The sequence below is a fragment of the Lutra lutra genome, chromosome X (genome assembly GCF_902655055.1).
Source record: "Lutra lutra chromosome X, mLutLut1.2, whole genome shotgun sequence".
Lineage (NCBI taxonomy): Eukaryota > Metazoa > Chordata > Mammalia > Carnivora > Mustelidae > Lutra > Lutra lutra.
Window position 1 is genome coordinate 71,774,795 of NC_062296.1, and position 24,866 is coordinate 71,799,660.

General features: G+C 35.9%; 1 protein-coding gene across 1 annotated transcript in view; it reads left to right on the forward strand.

Moving 5' to 3' along the window:
* The window catches only part of DMD (dystrophin), a 2,124,834-nt gene that overhangs the window by 1,013,066 nt on the left and 1,086,902 nt on the right, over positions 1-24,866 (forward strand). Inside the window, 1 exon segment of the mRNA XM_047715765.1 lies at positions 9,871-10,018. Within this exon segment, the coding sequence (XP_047571721.1) occupies positions 9,871-10,018 (148 nt within the window).

Genomic DNA, 24,866 nt, shown 5'->3' on the forward strand with positions numbered 1-24,866 from the left:
TATAGTATTCTTGGCTGCATATTTTTCTCCATTAGTGCTCTCAATATATCATGCCAGCCCTTTCTGTTCTGTCAGATCCCTATGGATAGGTCTGCAGCCAATCTAATATTTCTACCATTGTATGTTACAGACCTCTTGTCCAGAGCTGCTTTCAGGAATTTCTCTTTGTCACTGAGACTTGTAACTTTAACTATTACATGACAGCATGTTGACCTATTTTTATTGATTTTTATTGGATTTTGATGGTTGCTCCCTTTGCCAAGTTAGGGAAATTCTCTTCTATAATTTGCTCCAATATACCTTCTGCCCCCTCTCTCTTTCTTCTTCTTCTGGAATCCCAATTATTCTAATATTGTTTCATCTTATGGTATCACTTATCTCTTGAAATCTCCCCTTGTGGTCCAGTAGTTGTTTATCTCTCTTTTTCTCAGCTTCTTTATTCTCCATCATTTGGTCTTCTATGTCACTAATTCTCTCTTTTCTGCCTCATTTATCCTAGTAGTAAGAGCCTCAATTTTTTATTGTACCTCATTAATAGATTTTTTAATTTCAATTTAGTTAGATTTTTGTTCTTTTATTTCTTCAGAAAGGTATTTTATTTGTCCAGAAAGTGTCTTTCTAGTATCTTCTATGTTTTTTTTTCAAGTCCAGTTAGTATCTTTATAATCATCATTCTGAACTCTAGTTCTGACATTTTACTAATGTCTGTATTGATTCGGTCCCCAGCAGTTGGTACTGCCTCTTATTCTTTTTAAGCGGGTGAGTTTCTCTACCTTCTCATTTTGTCCAAAGAAGAATAGATGAATGAGAGAACAAAATGCTAAAAGAGTAACAGTGACCCCAGAAAAATATACACTAATCAAATAAGAAGAAACCCAAATTGGGGGGAGAAGGGGTAGAAGAAAGGAAAAAAGAGGAAAAAAAGTTATTTGGCTGGTGAATAGAACAGAGCCACACACTTGATTTTGGGTGTATTTTGGTCTGTTAGAAGAAACTAGAAAAAACTGCCTCACAAAATTTTAAAGAAAGAAAAAAAAATGTGTATATATATATATATATATATGTGTGTGTGTGTGTGTGTTTTATATATATATATTAACATGATGAAGGGATGTAAAGATGAAAACTTAAAAAAAAGATTTTTAAAAAAGGAATTGATAAGATGAGATAAGTTGGTTGAAAAAGAAAAGGAAAGAAGTTGATCAGGCTGGAGACTAGAACAAAGCCATATGCTAGATTTAGGGTATATTTTGGTCTATTAGAAGAAACTATATCCCAAATTTTTAAAGAAAAAATATTTACATGCATATAAAAAATAAGTTTAAATACAGTGAAGAGATAGAATCTGACTATAAAAATGAAGATTAAAAATGATTTTTTGAAAGGTATTGATAAGATAATAGTTAAAATAGGTTAAAATAGGAAAGAGGAAAAATTCAGAAAAAAAAGAAAAATAGGAAAAAAAATAACAAAAATTTTAAAAAATTATCTTTGAAAGACTAAAGAGCCATGAAAAAAAAAAGCCATGAATTCTATGTGCACTGGTGTTTTACAGTTCTCATTGATTAGTAAACTTGGTTTTGGCTGGATGTTCTTAGTAATTTCTGGGGGTGGGGTCTGTTGCCTGTAATTCTCAAATGTCTTTGCCTGAGGTGGAATTGAACCATCCTTGCCAGGGGCCAGGCTAAGCAATCTACTCCAGTTTGCTTTCAGTAGCTATTGTTCCCTGAACACTTTCTGTACAGCTTTGGAGGAGGAGAGTGAAGATGGTGGCCTCCCAATCTCTGGCCATGTAGGAGCCAAGAGTTTGGAGCCCCACTCCTCAGTGCACCCTCAGAGAAAAGCAGTCAGTCCCTCCTGTCTCTGTGGTCTCTGGCCACACTCTGAGTTCACCTGGCCTGTAACCAAGCATTTCTATCTCTGGTGCGTGGCCATTTTTGGTGTCTCCAAACCCAGCAGATTCTGCAGCACAGTCCTGTGCCACTCCTCCTGGAGGAAGAAAGAGGGGGGTCTTCCTATATCTGCTGCTTGTCGGGTCCCTGCTTGAAGAGCAGTGGCCCAACTGTGTGTCGGATCATGGTTTAAGGTAATCACAATCTGAGAGCCCCCTCCTTGGCTCCCTCTCTGTAGCTGGCCTCCCCACTCTGATACCTGGAAGCTTTGCCACACTCAGACGCCCCCGGTCTTTCTGTGACTCCATGCATCCTGAGACCCCACTGACCCAGTGATGGTTCAACTCCCTGCTTAGCCTCTGGAGTGATGTCCCTCAGTGGAAAAGACCTCTAAAAGTTGCAGTTTTGTGTTCTGCTCCTCTACCACTTGCTGGGAGCTGGCCCTTCCCCCCATGGTCTATCTTCCCATATATTGCCTTGAATTGACTTCTCCACATGTTCTACCTTCCAGAAAGCTGTCGATTTTCTGTTCCTAGAATTGTTGCTCTTTTCTTCTATCTCTTGTTGAGTTTGTAGGTGTTCAGAATGATTTGATACCTATCTAGCTGAATTCCTGGCACCAGATGAAATTTAGGTTCCCTACTCCTCCACCATCTTGCTCCTGTGGAAAGAAGCAAATTAATAAGACCTTATAACAAAACATAATATGTTAATGAATGTTGGAGGAATATTTCTTAAATATATGTATAAAGGACTAATCATAAGTAAAAATAATACAATCGACTATATTCTATATTCATAACTTCTGTGCATCAGAAGTCAACATTGAAAAAGTAAAACTGAAAGCTACAGAGTGGGAGGAGATAATTTGGAAGACACATATAACTGAAGAAGTGTATGCATCCATAATTACAAAGATTTCCCCTAAGTCTTTAAGAAAGAACAATGATCGGAAACAGAGGAGTTCTTAAAAAGTGAGAAGGGCACAAAGAAGTCTTGTGCACTGGGGCGCTGGGTGGCTCAGTGGGTTAAGCCTCTGCCTTCGGCTCAGGTCATGATCTCAGGGTCCTGGGATCGAGCCCCGCATCGGGCTCTCCACTCAGTGGGGAACCTGCTTCCCTCTCTCTCTCTGCCTGCCTCTCTGCCTACTTGTGATCTCTGTCAAATAAATAAAATCTTTAAAAAAAAAAAAAGAAAGCTTGTGGACTGCTGACAGTTGTTTTTTATCTTGGTCTGGTTGGTGTTTATGGGATGATCACTTTATTGTATATAACAGATGTATTTAATGTTTCACATTATACTAAGACTTTTGCCATTTTCACAAGCTGAGAACTCCAAATGGCCAATAAACATAGAAGGAATTTGCCAGCCCCATTAGAAGCCAGGGACTTGCAAATTAAAATTAAAATTAAAATATTGCTATATGTGGCCTGAAATTTAATTGAAATTTAATTGAAATTTCAATAAATTGAAAATTAATTGAACTTGAATTGAAAATTAGTTGAAATTTAACAGTCTAACAGTACCTTGTGGTGGTGAGAATATGAGGCTGTTAGAATTCTAATACACTGCTACTTAGACTATAAATTGTAAAGAGGCCTGTACACTTTCATATGCTACTATGCTAGGAGTGAAAACCATATAATAGTATTTTGTCATATTAAAGATGTACATAACCTGTGTCTCATCAGTTTCATTCCTAGGTATATACTCCACAGAAATGCTTCTGCACATATCCCAGGAGATAGGTATAGGAATGTTCATAGCACTGGTATAATAGCTTCAAACTAGAAATAATCTAAATATTTATCAACAGTTTTTTAAAAGTACACAGAAGAATATTATACAATAATGAATAATAAACCACTTTTAGAAGATTTATTTATTTATTTATTAGAGAGAGAGAGGGAGAGAGAAATCCCCAAGCAGACTCCCCATTAAGCCTGGAGCCTAATGCTGGGCTCTATCCCAGGATGCTGAGATCATGACCTGACCTGAAATCAAGAGTTGGATGCTCAACCACCTGAACCAGCCAGGCACCCTGAGAAACACTTTTAACTGATAAATTTAAACATTTTAATAAAAATCTTAAAAATATAACTTCAAGGGGTAAAAGGCAAAATAAAAGCATAATATTGAGCTAATCAACACTCACACAAAATAATACATATTATATGTTTGCATTTATAAAAAAGTTCAAAAGAGTATATAAACCAAACTCCGGTGTTAGGGAGGTATAGTTCTATTACATAAATTAAAAAGCTCTAAAGGAATGATTACCGTGGAAGTTGGGAGGGAGGTTATATTGTGGGGGCAGGAGACAGGAGTGATTGAGTGATCGAGAGGGAGTTCAGGAGGTGTTCTAGCTACTGGAAATTTTTTTTTTTTAATTTCTTGGCTTGGGTGATGGTAACATGGGATTTCATGTATCCTTCTCTGCATTGTTTCACAATAAAATGTGTTTAAAAAATAAGTATAGGGGCGCCTGGGTGGCTCAGTGGGTTAAAGCCTCTGCCTTCGGCTCAGGTCATGATTCCAGGGTCCTGGGTTCGAGCCCCGCATCGGACTCTCTGCTTGGCCGGGAGCCTGCTTCCCTTCCTCTCTCTCTGCCTGTCTCTCTGCCTACTTGTGATCTCTGTCTGTCAAATAAATAAATAAATAAATAAAAATTTAAAAAAAATTTTAAAAATATGTATAGTGTGGGTAGTGTTAGATATCATCCCCCATTGATTCTATGCTAGAGTAATGATTCAACTTCCATAAACTTGCTAATGATTTATCCCTACTGAAGAGAGACTGACATGTCGTAGATTCTATATTGGTGATTAGATTTGCATTTGAAAACCTAAACCAAATAGAGGCAGAACAATTGCTCCAACAACTACTACAACTGTTTGTTGAACATTGCCAGATACTTTTCTTAGAAATTTAAATACTTTCTTTCATTTCACCCACACAATTAACCTTTAGGAGATAGGTACTTCTTTCATACTTACTTTTCAGAGAGGTCACTTACTTGTCCAAGGCCACCACAGTAAATGATGAATCCAGAATTCCAACCGTGACAGTATGACCAGTGTGTTCTCCTTGCTTGAAATGATGAGGTCATGGGTTCAAGGAGAAGCCTATATCCATTGAGTGTTTGCAATGAGACAGTCAATTATACATGAGTGGATCTGAGTCTAGTATAAAAAAATAAACATCAGAAGACATGATTTAGCCTAGAAATCTGGGGCAGTGCCTTAGGAGAGAACAATAAAAATGGTATAAGAGAGGTGGGCAGAATTGGAGCCATGGGAGAATTCCTCAGAGTGGGTCAGGTTCTGTTAAAAAAAAACAAAACCTTCATAACTTATAGCATACTTAGGTCTTACTACAAAATTATATTATTGGGAAAGTGGGAAAGAAGGTGGGTAGGGAAGAATAAGGTACTATGATTTGGGACAAAGAACAAATTTGACTTTATTTATCAGCACCTATAGTTTAGACCATGAGGCTTTAGTCAAGGTACCGCCCACTCACCTCATCAAAGATGAAATATGTAGGAAGAAATAATCAACAACCTAATGCTGAGTTAGCAGACTTATGTATAAAGCCACAATGGATGTGTCAGACGGCTACTAGGTTATTATTTATTTAAATCTATTTCACAGAATTGAGTACCATCTTAATGACCTGAAAGTGTTAAAGTATGTCCCAAAGTACCTAAATTACTCTGTAAATGTAATTTATGCTTGAGAATAATCTGACTAACTTGATTTAGAACAGCAGGAAGTAAGTTATTCTGCACATAAATGAAGAAGCAGTGTAATTTTAAATACTGCTTGCATAGTGAATGAGAATTCTAATATTTGCAAAATTTTAAAATCACTTGATTTATTATCCATATGTTTATACTGACATTTGTGTCCTTTATTTAGTTGGTTTTACATTTCCTCTTACTGCCAGGGAAAAAAGCATTTTTCCCCTAGTAATACCATAGAAGGTAAAATTTATATTTGTTTTCCTGAGTGGTATTTTTAATATCTCTATGTATTTCTTGGTCTTCCTGCTTTTTCCTCAATCCTGGATAGACCAGTTAATGGAGTAAGAGGAGTTTAGGGAGCTTAGTAACTGGTTAGAGATTAAACTTATAAATGTAACATTGTAAAACTAGCAAAATTTATACCTATTCATTCAGAATTTTCTTTGCTGGGAAAGAGTCTAACTTTAAAAGCAGTCATGATAAAAAAATGAAATTTTACATAGTAAGTTCGAGTAGATTTAGACTTCGCTGTTAACAACGCATATTAAAATTCTGAAAAGTATATTTTAAAATTTTATATGATGCTTGAAATGGAGTTTAAAATATTATTACTCACATTAAATGCCATCACGTGTAAAGTACATACTTTTATTCTTTAATATTTTGTTTGAATAGAATTACTCATTTTAACATTAATTTTAATAATGAAATTAAATCAACTTTACAGTGTTCAAACTTTTAGCAGTTGCAAGCTATAATGAATGCTTTCGACTTAGATATTTTACAAAGGCACAGTGTAAGTACTTCAAACCAAAACAAAAGTTTGCATTGCAGGAGTTGGGGAAAAGGAAGAAAGAGAGCAAGAACGCATTTCAAGAATGTGGAGTTAATGTGCCAAGACACACAGCCCTGAGGCAGTAGCAGGGCATGGGGAACCACAGATAGTCCTATGTGGCTGACAAGTCCATCCTGTCTCACTTTTGTGGGCCTGGAACAAGGATAGAAAAAGAGAGCCTAGGCCTATATTGTATTTCCCTTCTCGTCCTACCTCTGCTGTGTCTTGCAGAGCTAGGGATGCCATGATCAATTGTAGGGGCCATTATGGTTTTCTTCTTTGGGGGAATTTAGAGGAAAGGTAATCTGTGAAGAGGAACAGGGATTATTGGGGGGGGAGGCATTGTGGAATCTAGTGGAAGGGGTAATTGCCAGTGCTCTGAATGGTGGAAGGACACATCTGTGCAGCAGCCTAGAATGAAGAGTTGGCATTTACAGTACAAATGTTGGAAAAACAGCCACCTGCCAGTAGCTGAAAAGAACTGGCAAGAGGATAATTTTGGTGATTGGATCAGGGAAAAGAGAAGCAAAGTAAGAAAGGACCAAAGACTGCTACAAAGGTGAAGGAATGGTAAATTGTGACCAAATGTCAGCTCCTCTGTGTTCTGGTTATCTTCTGCCTATTTCTCAAACTGTGGTAGCAGGAAGAGAGGTGGAGGTAGTAGTCATTAGCATGTGAAACTGCCTTTTAAAATTATTTTGAAGTTACTGTATTTTTTCTGAATATCAAAGTATGAAATGCACATTGTAGAAAAACTTAACAACATAGAAAAATATAAAGAAAATTGAAATCAACTCTAGTCTCACCAAGATGGAAAAATACCACCTATGCCTCATCATTTTTTAAGTTCTCATTTAACAAAAATTTTGGCTCCATTGATGTGAGTCACTATGAGACATATGCAGTGTACAGTTTTCTTTTAAAGGGGATAAATTCTTGGGGCACCTGAGTGGCTTAGTTGGTTAAGCATCCAACTCTTGACTTTGGCTCAGGTCATGATCTCAGGGTCCAGTGATCAAGTCCCATGTTGGGCTCTGCACTCAGCATGGAGTCTGCTTGTCCCTCTCCCTCTCCTCCTCCTCATCTCTCTCAAATAAATAAATAAAATCTTAAAAAAATAGAGATTAAATTCTTAAGATGTATCTTAAGTCATTTATTGTGTATTATATAGTGCTGAAAATATATGGAAACAAAATTATCGTTACACCACACAAAATATTTCCAAGATCATTTTGTAGCTGATGGTTATATCACATTTGATCAACCCAAGAATGTCCTTAAATATTAAAAACTGAATTCTTACTTTTAAACTATCTCTAGTTAAAGTCTACCCCTTTTGTCTACCATTTGCTGCCTTTTTTAATGCTACCAAAATACTGTTTTAGGTATTTTTGAAGTAAGAAATATAGCTGGAGTGCCTGGGTAGCCCAGTTAGATGTCTGACTCTTAGTTTTGGCTCAGGTTGTGATCTCAGGGCCCTGATCTTAGGGTCTAGAGATTGAGCCCCACGTTGGGCTCCATGCTCAGTGTAGAGTCTGCTTAAGTTTCTCTTTCCTTCTCCCTCTGTCCCTCATCCCTCAAATAAATAAGTAAACCTTTAAAAAAGAAAGAAATACAGTTAATAATCAAGTGTGATGTCTGATAAAATGCACTGTAGATGTAGATTCATTATTTGGGAGATGATAAAGAAGACAGAAAATCCTGACAACTATTTCTTTGAATTATTTAGCTAGTAAGACTTCATCTTGAAGAAAAAGAAATCCTACCAAAGAGCATGGAATACCATGAAGGTCACCATTCAAGCCAGAGAGATCTGAGAATTCCCTTTCTGTCATTTTATTCCTCTTTACCTTTTGGCAGACTGCTCAGACTCTCACTTTTCTCCAGTGGAAAATGGGAATAATTGTTATGTTGTAGAGGGTGTTTTAAGAGTCCATGATATAAGTAAAAACATGGAGCCCAGTGCCTGGTTCATAGTGACTATTAAAGAAACGTTAATTTCATTATTTTCCTGTTGAAACAATAGGGAGTTGGGGCATTATTTAAGTTCTAAGATTATCTTAATTTCCTAAATGGAGGTAGAGATCTGAAAAGATGTTGAGATATTCAAAACTATAACCCATTGCCTCTTAAGAGTAGACCTCAGAGAACTCCTACAGGCTCCTGGACTCTGAGGCAGCACCACAGCCAGGAATTCTCAGGATGGTTTTTGGTTTAATGCTAGAAAATACCTGTTTGGACAGGCCTCAGGAGACCCAGTAGTTCATAACCCTCTTAAGACTGTAAAACTTATGGTTGGGTTATAGACATTGGGGAAGGTATGTACTATGGTGAGTGCTGTGTAGTGTAAACCTGGCGAGTCACATACCTGTACCCCTGGGGCTAAAAATACATTATATGTTAATTTAAAAAAAACTAAAAAACACTGTGAAACTTACAGAGTGTTTTTCACCTTGAAAATATGTTAAAATAAAAAAAAAAGAAAATATGTTAAAATCACGTGAGTGCTTTTAAAAATAGTAGTGTCAAGATCCCACCTGCAAAGATACTGATTTAATTGGTGATTCTTAGTGCAACTGTCTTAAGGTCAACATACAACCCTGGCTCATTTCTGCTTCTGTCACTTCTGTGACCAGAGCATAACCAAGTACCTCCTTCTTAATATTCTTTCCATGTGTGATATTAACACAGTACCTTGCACTGAGTTCCTTCAGCATTCCAGTTAAAAATATCACCAGATACAGTAAAACAAGAAGATTTAAGGAAGACAATACTCATCACCTGGTTTAGACTAGTATATCAGTTAGTTGGTTACATCTGTCATCCTGGATGCTTGAGAACGTTAATAAATAAACTCTTTTGGATTAAAAGTAATAAAGAAATTGATAGGCTTCATGAGATAATTTGTTTTTATTTGCTTCAAGTTTTTATTTAAATTCTAGTTAGTTAATATATAGGGTAATACTGTTTTCAGAAGTAGAATTTAATGATTCACTGTTTATATTTAACATCCAGTGCAGATAATTAGATTTTTATCCAAAAAATATGTTCTTATTGAACATCTAGCTTTGAAATGCTTAATTTCTTAGGTGCTAATATGTTTTTTAAATTCCTGGATTTTTAAAAAATTAAATATGCTCATAGGGAAGAAAATGTTAATACTCCACAATTGTTTTTATTTTTGTTTCAGTCAAGAAATGTGAATAAAAATTACAGCCTTTTTAAAATTCATCCTTTTTATTCAATATCATTTATTTCTGTTAAGTGAAATTGAAATCTACAAATGTGAGAAACTATCAAAATAATATCCTTACCCATATAATATATAACGTATATGCTATGTCCATGTAATTTATATAATCCATTTACTTTTCTCAATCCATGTTTTTCACCTCTAGGCGATTTGACAGATCTGTGGAAAAATGGCGGCGGTTTCATTATGATATGAAGATACTTAATCAATGGCTAACTGAAACTGAACAGTTTCTCAAAAAGACACAAATTCCTGAGAACTGGGAACATGCCAAATACAAATGGTATCTGAAGGTAAGATTTTACGATCTCGTTTTTCAAACTGTCTTTATCTTCGCCATAGTATCCCAGCTGTTTAACTTCTGTAAGTTCAAGTTGTAAAGGATGGAGGAAATTTACAAATCCTGACTTTTGTTGTCATCACTACGCGTACTAGAACATCATCAGAATGACCATGTTGGGAGCCTGTGCTGTTGACTATTTGTGTCAGGGTGAGAGTTAGACTAAATCTAACTGGTTTCTCTGATGAACTGAGAAATGTAGTTAAGTCTGTGATACAGGCAATAATCTTGTAGCATGATGTCCTGTGGCTTTGCAGAAGTGTGTGTTTTTGCTTTATGTTGAATCCTGTCCAGGAGAATTTGTGGTATACTTAGCAATAATGAAGTTGCTGGAAATATCCATCATGACAAAATTACAGTTTTGTTTCCCTAGAAACAATTGTGGTGATGTAGTGATATTTCTATATATTCTGTTGACAGAATGCGTTTTGAGATCATCCAGAGGCCAAAACAATGCAGAGTTAATTGGTGGTACTTACTGACTTTTTTATGGTTTATGTTAATGGAAATGCAACATGTAGATTATAAACAGCATACAGTTTAATTTCAACTTGCTGTGTCTTTTGAGTATGCAGATAAAGATAAATAGATTTTGGAAGTTATAACTTAGGTAATAAAATATATAGTTAAGGTACAAGAAATATTGAGTTTATTACATCAAGTATAAAAATTTTGGTAAATTCTCAGCTCAAATTGTCCATGTATTAATTTTAAATCAAGCACATTTGTGTTGTAGCCAATTTTTAATGCCATAAAATACTGATTAAGACAGATGAAAGCAAAGTAAAACATAATTTAATTTCAGACATTTCAAAATGCAGGATTCATAAAAACAGCATCATATTCAACTTTACAGTTCTCTATTCTCATATAATTTCTTGCATAGCAAAAATATCTTATGAATTAAAAAAGTAAGCATGTAAGCACATACATATAGGCAAGCTATATAAACATATAATATGAATAATCTTAAAATCTTGTGTAATTATGTATATATCCATCAAACTTGTATATACATGAGCATTGGCATTGAAGATAGAGGAAATCCATGGCTTTTCAATCTGTCATCATATAGAAAATACATTTTGTAATAACACTAATGTGAATTTGGGGCTAATACAGCATTACTGGATCTCAAAAATACATGCCATTAGGGTGTACTTGAGGAGATGTTAAACCTTGCCTTTTCCAGAGACAACCTATCCAAGGTACATTTTAACCTGTTTTTATTATTTGAAAATATATATACTCATTATAAAAAAAAATAAAGCAATGCAGAAGTATACGTACCCTTCCATTCTACTCCTCAGAGAGTAGCTGTTTTGATATGGATTTTGGTACATATTTCAAGTCAGCATCTTTGGGAGACCCCCTTTGAGATGGAGATTAACATATAGAAGGCTTATTAGGGAGTGCTTTTGGAAATCCAGCAATTGGTTTATGATGTGCCTTGGTATAATTTTCTTCATGTTTCTTGTTCTTGAGATCTGTTAAGCTTGTTTGAATTATGGGTTTTTAGTTTTCTTCAAATTTAGAATTTTTAAGGCACTGTTTTTATGTTGTGTTCTTTTTATTTTCAGTCTTTTTTCTGTGTAAATCATATTATATTATTTGTATTGTCAAATTGACCAATCTAATCTTTGGCATTACCTAATCTGTGGCTAATCCCATCTAGTGTATATTTTTAACCCCAGACACTGTTATTTTGTATGATTCAACACCTTGTTGAAGTGTGACTTGAGTCTTTTTAAATCTTTCATGTCTCTACTCAATTTGTGAATCTTCCCTCTACCTTTTGGAAAATATGGAATACAATTATAACAACTGGTATAACATCCTTGTCTACTAATGCTATCATCTCTATCTGTTTTGGGTCATTTTCAATTAAGTTTTCTCTTCATTATGGGTCTTTTTTCCTGCTTTTTTGGACAAATGGAAATTTTGACTGGATGCTGGATGTTGTGAATTTTAACTTGTTGAGTGCTTGGTGTTTTTGTGCCAATAAATATTCTTGACCTTTGTTCTGAGACACAGTTAATTTACTTGGAAGCAATTTGATCTTTTGAGCATCTCTCTTCTAGACTTTGTGAGCTTTAAGCAGAACAACATAAGTCTAGGGCTAATTTTGCTCCGCTACTGAGACAAAACCCTTCTGAGTATGCTCTCTGATGCCCTGTGAATGATGAGGTTTTCCACAGTGGCTGGCAGGAACAGGCACTATTCCCAGCTGTGTGTAAGCTCTGGTGGCTGTTACTTTTCATCTTTTTGCATAGTTTTCTCCCTTATTATGTGTAGTTTGCTCACATATAAAAGCTGATCAGGACTCAGCTGAAGCCTGAAAGGGAGCTCTTTGGGAGTCTCCAGTGTTCTCTCACTGTGTATCTTTCTCCTGTTTGATACTCTGCCCTGTAAACTATAGCCATTTGGGCCTCCTGGAAGTCCCAGCTTCATCTCATGAACTTGAAGAGACCTCCTAGCTTTGTGAGGGTTTCTTTTTCCTTTGTTGTATCCTGGAACACTCTCTAGACAATAAGTGGCAGCAATTATGGGGTTACCTCATTTGTTGCTAATTTCTCAGAGATCAGTAGTTTTTATTACCAAGTATCTGATGTCTTCAAAACCATCATTTCATACATTTTGTCCATTTTCTTCAGTTTTTGCCAAAGAGGTTAAATCTGGTCCCCATTACTCCAACTTGACCAGAAGTGGATATCCATGCCAAAAGATTTTGATACCATTTGATCTTTTAGTACATTTACTTCTGCATACCCTTGCAACTGTATGATGCTTGTAAATGCCTTGAGAACGTCTAAAGATCCTCAGTTCTTGACAGTGTGGTTTAGTTGATGTTGCTAAACATCTTATCAAAACTTTTCCCCTTAGTTGAAGAATTTTTTTTAAAGATATTTTATTCAGTCTGTTTTTTTACTTAACTTATACATGAAATAAGAAAAGGAATTCTGCATGTTCAGGGAAAAGTTCTTCTAGCTAAAGAACTGTGAATGATATTGCAAATCCTCTAAACAGTAAAGGTGTTTTTTTTTTCCCCTAGCTATTTAGAAGCTCCAAAGTCATGTACATGCTATGTGCATGCATGCATTCACACACACACACACACACACACACACACACACACACACACTCAAGATACCCAAGGTTATCTTCTATTCTGCTAAGTCTCAGAAAACAAGTCCAGAAGGACACTGTAAGGTACCACTATTAGTAAGACAAATAGAATTGCTGATAATTTCAGCTATCTTGGCCATAATCATTGTTGATTGAATAACAACAAATAAGAGAATGAGTTTAAAATTTTGCTAAGAAATTATTTTAGGAAACAGAATGTTGATGATGCCTGTTAGTAGCAGACTGATGGTGCCTGTTAGTAGCAGACAGATTTGTTGGCATAAACTGGCAGTGGTTGCTTTGAGGGAAATCAACCAATCTGCCCATATACTAAACAGATACACACAGGGGTACACTGGAGTTTAAAGACTCATATGTATAATTTTTAGCAAAAATATCATGTCTGAATATGAAATAAAATAAAAAGTATGTACATGTATGCTTTTCTATATATATTTCTCTCAAACTGCCTTTTCTTTAAAGGAACTCATTACCTTGAAAAAAGATAAATCAGTGTCCTACTGACACTTGGTAGTGTCATTCAAAAGAATGTGACTGCCAATAACAGATAGATGGTCTGGTTCCATGCAACCCAGTGCTTTTTTTTCTCTGTCCCAAGTTAATGATAAAATTAAATATGTGAATTCACATGTTTCAAGATATTCTAAAAATGTGTCATGCCACAATAGGAAATCTCTTTCCAAAAATTAATTTTTTGCATGAGAATATATCAGTTATGTTATATGCCACCAAAAATTCATTTGCTAATACTTCCATTTATTTATTTATGCAGCTTCTTTTTTTTCAAGATTTTATTTATTCATTTGACAGCAAGTGACACAGCGAGAGAGGGAACACCAGTGGGAGTAGTTGGAGAGCAGGCTTCTCGATCCCAGGATTCTGGGATCATGACCTGAGCCAAAGGCAGCCACTTAACTGACTGAGCCACCCAGGCACCCCTATTTATGCATCTTCTTGTATATTTATTCCACCAGCAGTAACTGAGTGCATATGCAAAGTTCTGTCACCCAAAAAATATTGACTTGCCATATTAGGCTCTAATAGAAGTTCAGAAGTTTGGCTAGGAGGTTAGAAGCCACATTCAGAAAGTATGGGTTCAAATCCTAGCTCTTTTAGCTTAATAGTTGCAGAATCTTAGGAAAGTGTGTTATGTCTCTCCATGCCTCTGCTATCTCTTCTCTTAAACAGGAATAAAAAAAATAGATGTGCAGGTAGCACTTAGAATTTCATTTTCCACAAAATAATTACTCATGAAATGAAAGATTTTATTGTAACTAATCACCCTTCATAAGTGATTAGCCTATATTTATAAAAACAAAAATTTATTTATTACTGAATTACTGTCCCCAACCATCTGAAATGCAGATTGAGCAACCTGATAATTTCATTAAACCTTATCTTTTTATGAATTATGACAGTTCTCTCAAAGTACATCTCTTGGATTAGGAATTGAGGAAAATTCTAGTTCAGCCAAACACATCCTCCTCAGATAGTTGACACTTCTGCCTACTCATTTTAGAACAAGGAGAAATGTTAATGGGAGTTTTCAAAGGGAAAGCTGAACACCATGAAAGAAAGTTATGAAAATATCATTAACTCATATAGTGACAGAGTGAATTGGTATGCCAACAAGTACCTTGAGTGAAAATGGGATTGTGGAAATCATAACATGTCCTAACATTTAGTTTTACACGTCCTTCTGGAGTAGAAAGCAGTAAGCTTTAAAACATGAACTGTTATTTAATGGGGTTGGAAATTCTTGAGATTGACAGAGGAAATTATAAAAATCACCATTAGATCGAATATTTAAAAGAATGGAATATTCCTGCTATTCATAGAAATGGAAACTGTTTGTTTTATGGGGTAATGCTGCTTAGTGGACCATATTTCAACTCTGAAAAGCAGTTTGCAGTTATTCAATATATTAAACATAAAATGTCCATAGGACCCAGAAGTTTCACTCCTAGATTTGAAAACATGTGTTCAAACAAAAACTTGTAGATGAATGCTCATAGGAGCACTATTCATAATAGACACAAGGTGGAAAAAACCCAAATTCCCATTAACAGATGACTAAATAAAAATTAACAATACTTCCTAAAGAATGTTGCCATGAATATAAGCATGACACCTTGAAATCTTAAGAAATTCCATCTAAAAGCTACTAAGAAGTAAACAGAGGAGGGATTTTTTTTAGATGAAATTTTGTAGGTTTTAAATCAACAAATGTTAAGCTAACATAGGGAGTGAAGCAGCAGTGTGCTATTTTGACATGAGTTAACTGATGTTTTTAGGCAAAACATCATCTTTTTAATGTGAAGTTAACTGGTTTTCTGGTATATCTTTCAGTGCTACCATGTTTTACTCCTACACAATATATATAATATTGTACATGTGCAATATATTTATATATATATATATTGCTGTAAACAAATTCAATTAAAAGCTGTTTACTTTGTAACATAATGATACATCTTAATTCACTGTAATTGAGGATAAAGTCAACATGGATTAAATATGTCATGGTGTAGTGTTCATGTTCACCATCAAATCTCAAAACCTTAGTTTAAATTTATGTCCCAGTTAAGCAGAATATACTTTGCCTTTTCTCAAATTGGAAGCTTGCATGAAGAATGGAAAATTCCATAGAGACTGTGTAGTTATAGTATGAGAACATTACTGTGAGCTCTCAGATGAAATGATAAATGGGAAAAAAAGGCACTGGTGTTTTGGAGTTGGGGAGGGAGGCAAAGAAAGAAGAATCTAAGAGTCTATGTTTGGCAGCTCTGCAGCTCTGCCTTACCTTGGCTATTTGTGAAAGAGGAAAAAAACATCCAAGGTATTTTTTAAAGGATCTAAGTCTCAGAAGTTTAGATTCACAGAGTGCATTGGAGTTAGGTAGGGCCTGCCCAAAAGTTGGAGACAAGCATGTCTGTGAAAAGTCTCTCTTTCTCATAAAGGAAGTCTCACCCAATTTGCAGTCCAGAAAGGCCTCAAGCAGCAGGTGTCATTGCCCAGAAATAAAAAGAACTAAATGGATGTGCATAGGTCCCTGACACTATCTGCTACAGAGCAAATTTTGGTACTTTTCTTTGGAGGTACTCAAATACCTAATCGGTAATCTACTCCCTTCAAATTACTTTATAGGAGATGAACGACTTTGAGTGAATATGGATTAAATCAAAGGCTATCTAGAAAAAGACATATGGTATAAAAGACCAAATTGAATACAAGTATGTTTTCTATACAGTCGGCTTTTACAGTGCTGATTTTCACCAGCTGGCTGGTGAGTTGGACAGCTTCTTAACAGCCTCACTGCTGGTACTCAAATGCTGATAGGAACTTTGATGGAAAAATTACTTGAGTAAAAATTTGTGCCATCTGTTGCCCTTCATTGGGACCCCGATGTTAAGAATAATTCATACTATCGCCAGCCCTTTATATTTCTCCAGCAATAATGAAGATTTTTTTGTAGTCCCAGTTTCTGTAACTAAAGGACACAAACTAACATTAAGGGAATGAGCATGAAAATTGAGTGCAAAGAGAATTTGTCTCTCATCACTTGCTTTAGGGTTACAGCATTGTGTAAATATGGGAATACATCTTATAGTGAACTTTTCAATGTTATTTGCTGGTAGTGGCAGGAGAATTCAGTCTTAATACAGTTAAACAGTTGGGCACTTCATTCTTATGTAAATATGGTTAGCCTTTTATTGCTGCTTAGAAACTCCTCTACAACTTCTTGGCTCTTATGCGTCTTTTCAGAAGTAGTAAATAACAGATTTATTGGGGGTTTGGCACAGTGCAGAAATTCATAGAGGGACTCTAAATTGTTGCCTATCAAATGTGTCTTTCATAAAATAAGTATATTAAAATAATTGGATATTTCCAATGACTTGTTCTTGTTGTCCAGCATGGCATGTTTAAGAAGATGACAGATTGCCACCCATTATTGGAAAGAAGCAAGAACCAAAACTATAACTTATTGTAATAATCATAGCAGTAAAGAACTTCTTAAAATGCATGAAAAACCTGTCATCCCTAAGGGATCCCCATTCTCAGAGTAAGAAATTATCAAGAGAGTAAGAATCTGCAAATAAAGAAGCATGCTAATTGCAAATTGCAAATTGAAAAAAAAAAACACTGCTCACATCAACATAGAAGCAATATGAATCCAAAATTATTATTTGATGAAGCATAAGATTAATACTAATATAAGTGATTTTCATGAAGTGCAATAGTTTGCAAAGAGGAAGTTCTAGCCACACGGATCTTGCTGTTTCTTTTCTCATAGTTTCTTACCCTTCCTTCTAATGCCTGTTCCTGTGATTAATTTTGCTTTTCTCTTTGCTTAAGGATTCCACCCTAGCTCCAGTTCTTATCTGCTATGTCCCAATCCCCTCCCTCTCAGGACTTTTTACACTTCTCTTTATTTATATACATTTGTGCTCTATTATTTTTTCCCTCAGACATGACCTTTTGTAACTTTTCTTACCTTAAGGATCGATATCTCTCTCTCTCTCTCTCTCTCTCTCTCTCTCACACACACACACACACACACACACACACACACACACACACTTTCTTTGTAACACTGTTGTTTGCTAAAATTGTAATATATGCTCACATGTTTATTATCTGTATTTCCAACTAGAATGTAAACCTTACAGGGACTTGGTCTTTCCTGGTCACAGATATCTACTCAGCACTTAGAACAGTCTCCTTGTGGGGTGCCTGAGTGGATCAGTTTCTTAAGCACCTGATTCTTGATTTTGGCTCAGGTCATGGTCTCAGGGTTGTGAGATCAAGCTCCACATTAGGGTCTGCTCTGTGTTCAGTGTAGAGTTTGTTTGAGATTCTCTCTCTCCCTCTCCTCCTGCCCCTCCCCCCGATCTGCCCTCTCTTTCTCTCTCTCTCTCTCAAAAAAACCTATCTCTTTGTATATACTACATATAATACTCATTATAATGAAAAATTAAATAAATGAATTATACATTCATCCCATTATTGCCTAAGATACACAGACTATCCCCGAACTTGTTCTTCCTTCTATTTTTACCCCATCTCATGTCCAAGAAATGCTCCCTTATATTGAGCTGCCCTGTTCTCTTCTTTGTACAAAGTATTTAAAATTTTCATATTTGCTGATGGTTTGACAATATGATGGCTCCATTTGCTTACTCCTTGAGCATATTATAAATACCTGAATCCATTCAGCAAACATTTAGGGTGAGCCTACCGCATGCAAGGGTTTGTTGGCTGCTAGGAATATGGAGTTGGCAAAGATGCCCATTTCCTTTAATAAGCTAACAATTTCATGAATTTAGCATATTAAGGTTAAGGTGTAAACACATGGCAGGTGTCATTATTCCAGAAAGCTCTGGAACCAGCCTTAGGGAAACAAGAGTTTGTTTTCTACAGCACTTATTTGTGTTCCCTAGTCCTTTTTGATACCCCTTCATTACACCTCTGGGATTCCCAAGCTCAATTGAGAAAACATGACTTTGGGAGCCAGGAAAGAGCAATATTGGGAAAGGCAGCATAAGGAAAGAGCTAGCTCTGAAGAAGTCACCCAGAGAGTGAGAAAATGTTCTGACGTAAGTTGTAAATTTTGGAAAAATGATAAAATTGACAAATTACAGGACAAGAGGCCTGTTCACAGATGAGATGGTTCAGAATGAAGTATTCATCAAGCTGAATAGTAAGTATCTAGTCATAAGAATGGTAAATCTTCCTACTCTATAACCAAATTATAGGTACAAGGCAGAGACCACAACTGTTTGCAAATATCATAATTCACAAATTTTAAAGTTTTTGCTCTTTTATGAAGCTATAATTGGCAGAACTTTACTGCCAATTAATTTGTATTAAGTCATTCTGATCAAAACTAATAAAGAGGTATGATTCAGGGTTATGGAGAGAAGAAAAAATAGATATGTTGGAGATGAATGCATATTTATATAGTAGCATGTTCCCCCTTAAGGTTTTAGTAGTTCACTATTACTTTTTGTCTGTAGATAATTTTGGTTTATAACTATGTAGTCCTGAAAGTTTTAATCCTTTCTTTGTCCAGGTTCAGGATTTCACTTTATTAAGACTCATTTTGAGGGATATTGCAGAGAAATTGAAATAATAGAGAAATGTGCTACCCCATAGATTCTAGCACTTCATGTAGAATATTGAACTGGTTATTATTATAAGTAAATATCTCACCTTCAATATCCCTCAGCATACTTTCAATAGAATGAATTTTAATACAATATATTACACTTAATATTGATCCTAAGAATATTAAATTCTTTAGAGGAGCAAACTTGTGGGACCAAATCCTGCTGGCTACCTGTTTTTGTAAATAAAGTTTTATTGGAACTCAGCCACACATATTTACAAACTATCTATGGCTGCTTTTTTGCTACAAAGGCAGAGTTAAGTAATTACAGAAACTGCCTTGCCTGGTAAAGCTTAAAATGGGAACTGTATAGCTCTTAATAGAAAAAGTTTACTAACTCTTGCTTTAGAAGATAGAGTAGTAAGTTACAATAATAATCCAAGTGTCCTTTTTGCCTTCTGTTTACGTGTTCTTTGTTACTTGATGTAAGAGAGAAATGGACTTGGGCCATGTTGATAAAAACAAATTGAAATTCATGGTAACAGAAAGAAGAGACTTGTTATTTAAGTCAACTTTCTTTTTTTAAAGACTTTTAACTAGACTCCAAGTTAATGCTGGTCCCGAGACTTTTATTTATTTATTTTAGAAAAAGAGAGAGAGAGATCACAAACAGGGGGATGGTAGAGGGAAAGAGAGAAGTGGACTCTCTGCTGAGCAGGGAACCTGATGAAGGGCTTGATCCCAAGACTCCAGGATCATGACTTGAGTCCAAGGCAGATGCTTAACCGACTGAGCCACCCAGGTGCCCCAAGTCAACTTTCAACTCCATGAATTAAGAGAAGGGGTTTGATTAAAAACCAAAAGATGTTTTAAAGTCGCTTAACTAATGTGTGCTGGACTTAGTCATTTTGAAGAGTGTTTAGCAACTGACTTGCTGACAGTACCACCAGTTCCTCTTGGGTAACTGCACAGCTTTAGTTGGACATTAAATCAAGTATTCTGTCCAAGAGAGTTCTAGAGGTTGTTCTGCTGGAGCTTTTCTCTCACCATATCGGTGATCCTAAGCATAGGTCCTAAGCTTGGCCAATCATATTTTTTTTCTTGAGTCCTTTAATCTTGTGGTAACTGATGAGGTTGGAGTTTATTCATTCTAATGAAAATGACTGGTCATGAACAGCAAATGACTCCTACTATGGGGACTCTCTGGAGTCCTGCCTATTCCATGCTTGATTCTTCGATTTTGCCTTCAGTCCTGTGAACACTTCTATTTCTTTACCATGAATCTTCTTATTGACAGAGGCAATTTCCATTGTTTATCGATGAACAACTGAAGGAAACTTAGTATTATTAGGGAAATTCTTTGTCTAGCCTGGCTCCTTTTATAAAGAACTTTGAGTCCCCTTGGAAAGCCTGCAAACATAACCATTTGCATGTAACAAACAGTTTGCAATACTTTGAGATTGATGGGCAATTTCTATTTGACAGAGAAACAATTAGGATCAACTGTGGTCATATATTCCAGAATACCAGTGTTGTTCCCATGCTTTAAGTGTTGTTGGATCGTTATATGAGATTCATAATTTTGTCCTGTTGTACCCACTTTTGTATTACCATTCAGTCTTAATTTATTATACACTATTAAAAGTTTTTAGGTAATTTGTTCTTATTGCTACTCAGACATTAAAATGTCTACAGGCTGTGAAAAAGAATAAATTTGATGTGCCAGCCTCATTCTCCAAATCCTGGCATTACAACTAATAGCACAGGCTTATATTGTGTTGTAAATCCTAGTTAACATGGATTTATCTTGAAAATCCCATTTTACTGCTATTTTCAAATAATAGTTTTTTCACACACAGAAATAAAATTTTTCATGTACAAGGATGAAATATCCTTGAATTTCTATTTGTTTTTAATAATATAGGGCTTTTGTATATGCTTACAAAAGGATACTGTATGTATTTTTAAATGCTAATAATGGATTGGTGAAATAACCTTAACTTTAAAACAACAAAGTTGTTAAACTATGTTTTGCTGCTTATTAATTTCTTTAAACAAGGCTTATGAACATTTGTTTAAGATCTATGTTATAAGGAGCAAACTCTACCAAGTCCTAGTTCATAGGAATTTGAAAATCTAATCTCATAACCAGGGCTATCCATAGAAGAGTATTAAGGGCAATTCAACCAGTGCCATAGCCACCCAAGATAATATCATTAAAAGGAGACTAAACTGTTAAAATATTTCATAGTCTCCTTGGGGTATCATTAAGAACAGAAATTTTTTTGTTGTTTTGTTTTTTGTTTGTTTTTTATTGTGTTATGTTAGTCACCATGCAGTACATCATTAGTTTTTGATGTAGTGTTCCATGATTCATTGTTCACATGTAACACCTAGTGCTCCATGTAATACATGCCCTCCTCAATCCCATCATCGGGCTAACACATCCTCCCACCTCCCTCCACTCTAAAACCCTCAGTTTGTTTCTCAGAGCCCATAGTTTCTCATGGTTCATCTCATCCTCCAATTTCTCCCTTTCATTTTCCCTTTCCTTCTCCTAATGTCCCCCATGCTATTGTTTATGTTCCACAAATAAGTGGAACCATATGATAATTGACTTTCTTTGCTTGACTTATTTCACTTAGTATAATCTCCTCCAGTCCCATCCATGTTGATGCAAAAGCTGGGTATTTATCCTTTCTGATGGCTGAGTAATATTCCATTGTATATGTGGACCACATCTTCTTTACCCATTGGTCTGTTGAAGGGCATCTCAGCTCTTTCCACAGTTTGGCTATTGTGGACATTGCTGCTATGAACATTGGGGTGCGTATGGCCCTTCTTTTCACTACATCTGCATCTTTGGGGTAAATACCCAGTAGTGCAATTGCTAGGTCGTAGGGTAGTTCTATTTTTAGTTTTTAATTTTTTTTTAAAGATTTTATTTATTTATTTGAGAGAGAGACAGTGAGAGAGAGTATGAGCGAGGAGAAGGTCAGAGAGAGAAGTGGACTCCCCGCAGAGCCGGGAGCCCGATGCGGGACTCGATCCCGGAACTCCAGGATCACGACCTGAGCCGAAGGCAGTCGTCCAACCAACTGAGCCACCCAGGCATCCCAGTTTTTAATTTTTTTAAAGATTTTATTTATTTATTTGACAGAGAGAGAGATCACAAGTAGGCAGAGAGACAGGCAGAGAGAGAGGGAGAAGCAGGCTCCCTGCCGAGCAGAGAGCATGATGCAGGGCTCAATCCCAGGACCCTGAGATCATGACCTGAGCCCAAGGCAGAGGCTTAACCTACTGAGCCACCCAGGCTCCCCTATTTTTAATTTTTTGAGGAACCTCCACACTATTTTCCAAAGTGGCTGCACCAAATTGCATTCCCACCAACAGTGTAAGAGGGTTCCACATCCTCCACAGCCTCTCCAACATTTGTTGTTTTTGCCTTGTCAATTTTTGCCATTCTAACTGGTGTAAGGTGGTATCTCAATGTGGTTTTGATTTCAGTTTCCCTAATGATGATGAACACTTTTTCATGTGTCTATTAGCCATTCATATGTCTTCTCTGAAGAAGTGTCTGCTCATGTCTTCTGCCCATTTTTTGACTTACTTGTTTTTTGGGTGTTGAGTTTGAGAAGCTCTTTATAGATATTGGATATCAGCCCTATGTCCATAGTGTCATTTGTGAATATCTTCTCCCATTCTGTGGGTTGCTTCTTTGTTTTGTTGACTGTTTATATTGCTGTGCAGAAGCTTTTTATCTTGATGAAGTCCCAAAAGTTCATTTTTGCTTTTGTTTCCCTTGCCTATGGAGATGTGTCTTGAAAAAATTTGCTCTGACCAATGTCGAAGAGGTTACTGCCTATGTTCTCCTCTAGGATATTGATGGATTCCTGCCTTACATTGTGGTCTTTCATTCATTTTGAGTTTATCTTTGTGTATGGTGTAAGAGAATAGTTGAGTTTCATTTTTCTGTATATAGCTGTCCAATTTTCCCAGCACCATTTATTGAAGAGACTGTCTTTTTTTCCATTGGATATTTTTTTCCTGATTTGTTGAAGATTATTTGACCGTAGAGTTGAGGGTCCATATCTAGGCTCTCTATTCTGTTTTATTGGCCTATGTACCTGGTTTTGAGCCAATACCATACTGTCTTGGTTATCACAGCTTTATAATATAGCTTGAAATCAGGTAACATGATGCTCCCAGCTTTCTTTCTGTTTTTCAACATTTCCTTGGTGAATCAGGGTCCCTTCCTGTTCCATACCTGGGATGCAAGGGTGGTTCAACATTTGCAAATCAACCAAAGTGATAGAACACATAGTAAAAGAAGAGACAAGAACCACATGGTCCTCTCAATTGATGCAAAAAAAACCCACATTTTTCAAAATACAGCATCCTTTCCTGACTAAAACTCTTCAGAGTATAGGGATACAGGGAATATTCATCAATTTCATAAAATCCATATATGAAAAACTTTCAGAGAATATCATTCTCAATAGGGAAAAGCTGAGAGCCTTTCCCTTAAGATCAAGAACATGACAAGGATGCCCACTCTAGCCACTATTGTTCAACTACTACTAGAAGTCCTAGCAACAGCAATCAAACAACAAAAAGAAATTTAAAAAAATATTCAAATTGGCAAAGATGTAAAACTCTCTCTCTTCACAGATGACATGATACTTTATGTGGAAAACCCAAAAGACTGCACCCTCAAATTACTAGAACTCATAAAGCAATTTAGTGATGTACAGGATACAAAATCAATGTACAGAAATCAGTTGCTTCCTTATACACTAACAATGTAACTACAGAAAGGGAAATTAGAGAATTTTTTTTAATTTTTATTTATTTTTTAAATTTCTTTTCAGTGTTCCAGAATTCATTGTTTATGCACCACACCCAGTGCTCTATGCAATATGTGCCCTCCATAATACCCACCACCAGGCTCACCCAACCTTCGACCCCACCACCCCTCCAAAATCCTCAGATTATTTTTAAAAGTCCACAGTCTCTCAATGTTCATCTCCCCTCCAGTTTCCCCCAACTCCCTTCTCCTCTCCATCTCCTGATTCCATTTACAATGGCACCAAAACCCATAAGATACCTTGGAATAAACCTAGCCAAAGAAGTTAAAGATCTATACCTAGGAATGATAGAACACTCATGAAAGAAATGGAAGAAGACACAAAAAGATGGAAAAACTTTCCATGCTCATGGATCAGAAGAATAAATATTGTTAAAATGTCTATGCTATCCAGAGCAATTTATACTTTAAACGCCATCCTAATAAAAATACCAATGGCATTTTACAATGTGCTGGAACAAACCATTCTAAAATTTGTAAACAAGAACAGAAATTTTTAAGTAGAATTATAATGATATTTAGATACCTGAAACACATGACACCAACCACTCCCCCATGCACTGAGCTTAGGAGATCATGATTTAGTTGTCCCACCCAAGAGATGAATCCGCCCACAAGATTACATGTATTTTAGAGAACATGTGTACCACCACTAAGTTCTAGTTTGAACATTTAGTC